Source organism: Clytia hemisphaerica, unplaced genomic scaffold (assembly GCF_902728285.1).
Source record: "Clytia hemisphaerica strain Z4C2 unplaced genomic scaffold, Clytia hemisphaerica genome assembly, whole genome shotgun sequence".
In the NCBI taxonomy this organism is placed as follows: domain Eukaryota; kingdom Metazoa; phylum Cnidaria; class Hydrozoa; order Leptothecata; family Clytiidae; genus Clytia; species Clytia hemisphaerica.
This window is the reverse complement of record NW_027103770.1, coordinates 1596888-1603383: the sequence shown is the minus strand read 5'-3', so window position 1 is coordinate 1603383 and position 6496 is coordinate 1596888. Positions and strand designations below refer to the sequence as shown.

The 6496-nt window shown below is 34.1% G+C and overlaps 1 protein-coding gene across 1 annotated transcript; it reads left to right on the top strand.

Annotated features, from left to right (window-relative positions):
• The first annotated feature begins 1115 nt into the window (after positions 1-1115).
• On the top strand, positions 1116-2168 carry LOC136806000 (uncharacterized). Its single transcript, XM_067062582.1, has one exon. The coding sequence runs from the start codon at positions 1116-1118 to the stop codon at positions 2166-2168; it is 1053 nt and encodes a 350-aa protein (XP_066918683.1).
• The last annotated feature ends 4328 nt before the right edge of the window (positions 2169-6496 follow it).

The following is a 6496-nucleotide window of genomic DNA, read 5'->3' as shown; positions in this document are numbered from 1 at the left end:
TATCCATGAATCTGGAAGGTTCAGTGGTGCGTTATTTTAGTCTACTACAACCATAGCTCTCTCCACGTCACACATTGTTTTACTTTTTCCTTTCTTCATAGTCTTACCTCTGGCGATATAAGTTAAGTTTCTAGCGGAGGGACTATATTAATGTTTATAGTATTTTGTAGTATATATTCGTAATGTACCCTGTGTTTATGTTTCAATAAAGAAAAAAAAATTAAAGTAGTAAAATGTAAACATTGCGCGAACCACGTGTCATTAAAGAGAACAATTAAAATCACGTGTCCAAAACAAACTTGTAAAACAATTGAACAATCGAAATTAGCCATATTTAGTTTGATTTTTTATTTTGACATGTGACATTTGTTTTGATTTTGTATCCACTGCTTACAGTTTGTTTACAAATTTCGCAAATACTGTTATGTCCCTTTAACCAAGCAAATTGAATAACGCATGGACGCGAAAGGTAAAGAGATAGAGGAAAAAAACATAATTCTTATTTCTACGAAAAAGGAGAAAATTTCATGGAAAATTGACACTTGTCATTCATTTTGTCATATGACATAATTTTTGTAGTTTGGTAATTTGAAAACATCATAAGATGGAGACCAATTTCATCCAAATACGATGTATAAACAAAACTAAATTCTCCTATTTTGTCTGTTTTGACAATTGAAGGGCATGTAAAAACTGTCGTATAAATACTCTGTGCCCACGTAGTTCTTTATGAAAAGAAATTGACTGTGGTGATGTAAAGAGATTGAGCTGTTATTTTTGCGAATATTTGAGCTTCAGGAAGACCAAAACAACAAGAATATATTTGAAGTCTTTGTAATAACTTAAAGATGGCATCGAAGGCGTCGAAAAATATTCATTCAATCATAGAAGGCTTTGAGGTAAAAGAAGCAAAGCCCGAGGAGAAAAAACCGAAGGAAAAGAAAAGACTAGTTAAACAGAAGACATCAAAGAAAAATCCTAAAACATCAAAATCATCAGCTCCTAAAAGCAAGACATGTTTCCATTTGCTAAAGCACTTTCTACAAACATCGCGTTTTTCAGCTTTGCCATTGATTCTTGTACAATTTTCTCTGTTGTACCTTTATTTATACTACATGGTTTTAGAATCTGAAATTAACAACTCGCTAAGACAGAAATGGTCTTTGATTATAAGTGGATCTATTGCATTCATTTCTGGTACATTGAGTCTCTTTTCTCACCATACCAGATGCATTTTAATGTTGATTCTACCAGGAATGATTACTGGAAAAGGACGCGCGTCTTTGTTGAGTATGGCCATTGGTTTTCTTATGGAAGGTCCTATAAACAATATCAACAATAATATCAATGAAGCAGTCGAGAGTAGCACATGCATGTATAAATTCATGAAAGATTTGCCGGAATTTCCTTTTGTTAATGTTCCCAATGTTGATGATATTCAATTGAAGATTCTTACTGCAATTAAAGAACTTTTTGATGATGCTCAGTATTACTATAAAAATATTGGGAATTTCTTCTTCATTGGTTCGCTTATTATATTGATTTTTGATTCTATCCGATATTTAAAGCAATATTATACTGATGACGAATTCGATAACAAGATTGTCGATGATAACTTACGCTCTTTATGGCGCGAAAACGGCGATAATTACGACAAGTTAACACCGTTACGCCGATGGGAAAAAAAGTTGAAATATCGGAAAAGTTCAGCTCTCAGACTTACAAGAGAGGAATTACAGAAGACATTTTTGAAAGCATTAATAGCTTTGGTTGTGATTATGGTTTCAGTTTTTGTTATTCTTGGCGATGCGGCCCTTTACACGAAACTAAACAGTTTAACGACAAGTACGGGAGCCAATGCTGATGGCCACGTGGATAAGCCAACAACAAATAGCGGGATTACAGATTGGCTTAAACCAAAACTCAAAGACGTTAAATCAAAAGTTAAGAAAACAATATCAAAATATAAGAACCAAGATTTATTGATGAAAAGTTGTCCATTGAAGCCTTTCCAAAGTAGTAAACTGGCGATAACAACTATTTCAATACTCTTGGGAATTATTTTATTATCGTGTATCTTTGATGCATATGGTATGCGATTACGATCACGAATCTGTAACCTGTTTTATCCTGATCGTGCACACGATCCGTGCGATTTATCTCCATGACCAAATCACTCGTGGTAGAAATACAAGAAGGATTCAACTGAATGCCATTATACTTCATAAATGCAGAAAACGCAAACTGACTTTAAAATTCTCCTGGTTCTATCGTTTCCTTAATTTTTTCCGGAAATTGAAAGTTGGGAAGCCAAGATGTTTTGAATGTTTACGTATTATATTATTAAGCGATAATTTGGTTAATGTTGGCATGAGAGATAATGATGGAAGCGATTTGCAGTGTAAGATGTGCAAACATTGTCATAAAGATTTTAAATAATTCATAAAAAGCACAAGAGCTTTGCATCTTGGGATAGTACTATATTTTTCATTTATATGTTAATTTTTTATAAGAACATCCATAATTTTTGAATTTTTTTTGATGTTTTTAATTTTTGAGTTTTAAGTTTAAAATTTCTTAATATGTTCTTATTTTAATCATTTTGTAAGTATTTTTGTCCATTTTTCTAAGAATTCTGGTGTTCTAGAGTCTGCAATGTCTTGAAATATTGCTCAAAACTTGTTCTAAAATACTTTTATGATGTTTATGGCGGAGTCCAGTGAAGTAGACTAGATGATATCGTTCTCTTGAATTTTTTCACTTTCGTTTTCGAATATTATATGAAAACAACAAAAAAACAAGAAATATATTCTAAAATCCAATCAAAATTTACGGGACGATAATAAAAGCTCATAAATACTTCATAAATTTTGAAAACGATGGATCCCTTGGTCATAGTTTTCTCTTTGTTTTTCTCCAAGAAGGGACTGGATCTAGTGGAACGGATTAGCTACCACCTCAAGCAAAGTCAAAAAATAAAGTCTACCAAATAACACCGGGCCACTTTTCAAAAAGCTATAAGTGGCTTCCGGGCTATCTCAGGGCTAATACACCTTCTAGCGTTGGCTTTATGCGTGATGTGTTTTCTTCGTGACTTCTTGGAAATGTCATTAATTTTTGGTTAATACTATTATTATAATATTCTTAATTATGCTAAAAATTTTCTAGTCAATTATAAATTTTTGCTTTTTCTTGCTTATAGATTTTTATTTTAACGATAAAGTAATACTAGTGTGATTAAAATATGCTGATTCTGTTAATTATTTCCACGATCATTTTTTGAAACTAAAAAAACTGGATATTTCTTTTACAATTTTCTCCGACTTAGAATTATTCGTTTTTCGTTAGAATTTTCAAAACAAATTTATTTCGTGCCCACTCGCTTCGCTGCATTCGTTCGATATAGCAAGTTACTAAAAGTTTACGTAGTCCATTGGTGAGTCTAAGTACATGTTTTTTAATTAGAACCCGTTTATAAGAACATTGAGGCTGAAATTTGTTGAAAAATTAAGAACATCGTAAGAACATGCCAAGTCTCAGATTGGAAAAAAATGACAAGAAACTACAATATTTTCTTCTTTTCAAGCAGTTTTAACCGAACTTAGGCATGGATTTTCTAAAATGGAGAGTCAAATATTGTCCAAACTTTACCGATGCTATTTATTTTTCATGATATTGTTGATTTAGAGTAGTCTGAAAAATTAAAAACACATTTAAGAACAGTTTAGGCTAAAAATTCCTAAAAAAATAAGCACATCCAGGCTCAGCCAAATTTTAGGTGTTCTAATAAAAAAAACGTGTACCATGAGATATAACTCATCAAAAAGGACGGAGTTCTTGCAGCTTCCATTAGAGACTTTTACACATTTTGAATTATTTTCTGGATAGCCAGTTTGTATTTTGAGCTTATGGTGTCACAATAATACTGTTAATCTTAAAAGACTCAAAAAGGGAAATGACTTGATAATTGCGAATAAAATACCTTACCTATCAAAACAGGTCCAACAAACATTGGTATACCAATAACCGTTTGACGTACCTAAATCTCGTCGACTGGTCAAATAGAACGTCACCAGAGTCACCAACCCAATATTCGAAACCATTCAACAAAAGGTCTGTTACAAAAATGGTTTTCGTGGCGGACAGACATTTCGATACTTTGAGCACCCATAGAAAACAGCTGCTAAAGGGATCTGCTCCAACTTAATGATTTTTGGAATGGTACCCGTTACCCTTTTCGTGACTTTTCTTTTAACCATACACAAAAGCATACAAAAACAAAACACCACGTGTTATTTGCAAAGTATTCTAACCAGTAGCAGTAGTGTGGTTGCGCAGGAGGGGGGTGCGCTGAAATACAAAGGGTGATGAAAAAAGAGTCTCTTACTACTAATTTCGGTGCCCCTTTGCTTTTTTGCACCTTAGAATAGACAGTTTTCAATCAAAAAGGAGAGAAGATACCCGAACATATTTACTTTTGATAGGGGGCACCAATATCAAAATTGTCTCGAATTCTCTCCCCAGTTAACCCGATCTGTTGTCGACCCACCACGCTACCGATGCTAACCTATTACAATTGCACTTAAGATTAAAGCAGATGTAAATGTCGATAACGGCTTACAAGTCCACCAAAGCTTAACCGACGAATGAAGTTACTGGCAGACCAAAATGTTGATCCACTAATATCCAATGATAACGCGTACTTCTGTTCATACAAAAATGAACACTATTAGGAACCTTGAGAAAGTCATGACCCTAGTCACCGATTTTCTATTTCAATCCTTGTCCGGTCTCCCACTTTCGCGCGGCATGAGCGAAAACTTTTTGATGTTTTTGTAAAGTTCTTGGTCAGTTGAAAAATGAAGCAATTCCATTGGTTCATTTGACGTAAGGGATGAAAAAAAGTAGAACTTACTTCAACTTTCTTTCTTGTTCGCGCAAAACTTTTTTATGACGTAGGTTTATTTTTCAGGCAAAAAAAGGTTAAGAAAAAAACTGTTGCCCATTTTTGGCGCGAAAGCGGAGGCCGGCCTTTAGTATCACCTCGGTCAAAACATCAAGCATCAAACTTGATAACACGACCCCTGTGTCACAGACCCGGTGGATACCCCGCTTAGAAAAAGTAGTCAAAAACTCGTCCCCGTTGGAAGGAAACCTCTAAAATTCCATCCCCATTGAAAAACCACATTGAATTCTCATTCCACTAAGAATATTGCCCTAAAATTATATTCATTTTAAATTGAATGAAAAAAATTGCACACTCTAAGATCATCCCCACTGGCATTTATTGAGCTGGAAACAATAGAGTAATTTCTATCGCCTTTGGATGTCCGTTAGAAGTTTTTAACCCTACTCATTGGAAAAGATCCACCGGGGCACTGAGACAGGGGTGTTTGATACTTTCAAAGAAAATCCACACAAAATCTAGTGCAAATGATAAAGCCTTTGATTACTAGTATGAGAATTTCACGAGAGTTGATTATTTAATAAGAATCGTTTTGAAATAGTGCTCTTTCATGTGTACAATGTGTCCCAAGAAAGCGGATAAAGTAAACTCCTCATGAAATTTATCTGGTTGTAGGGAGGACATTTTTTTGCCCTGACATCTACCCCCCGAAAAAAACAAGTAAAGTATGCCACCCTTGTTGAGAGTTCAGTTCATTTATTAGGTACACGTTTGCGGACTCTTTAAAAGCACCCAATTTCTTAGGAACATGGACAAAAATATTCAAAAAATGGCGAAAATAAGAACATGGTAAGAACATTTTGGCGTAAAAAACTCAAATGCACTCAAAATGCACTCAAAATGCACCTTTTCTTAATATGATATCAGGGGATCGGCAAAGGATTGAAGATTCCATTCCATTTTTCCCGAGCCTTCTAGAGAAACTAAACCAGTAATTATAACCTCTTAAAGTTAGGAGCACGTTACGTTAGGATTAAACGATTCCATAATGAAAATGGAATATGGATTCCAAGAGCAATAACTTTTGATTTAATGGGGCTTTAGAACTGAAATTTGGCAGGATGGAGCATTTATGTATTTTCTATTCCTAAATAAAAAATCTTCTAGCTGGGAGCAGTTTGGGATCACTTATTCCTAATTTTTCTTTGAGTTCAAGCCTTTTTAAACTGAGGATTGTAGTATGTTTATTTGATATTAAGTAGCTCAAATTTAATTATTTGGAAGGTTTAGCCTCTTAAGAACACGAAAATAAGATTTTCCACTAGAATAGAGCATCTAAGGATCATCAAATCCTTCATTGAAAGTAACATACTTTGCCTTATCCGAAATGAGCGTCTGGAATGGAATATCCTATAAGGCTCTAAACTGATTTTTTTACGTTATGCATGATATGTCGTTACGTTAATGACCTAAAATTAGCTCAGATAGAACCCCGAAGGATTAATAATTTCATTTTGCGACAAATTGGGGTTGGGGTAGGTTCACCACTTTAAAATGAAATTTTTAATCCCATAACGCTCGCGAAACCGC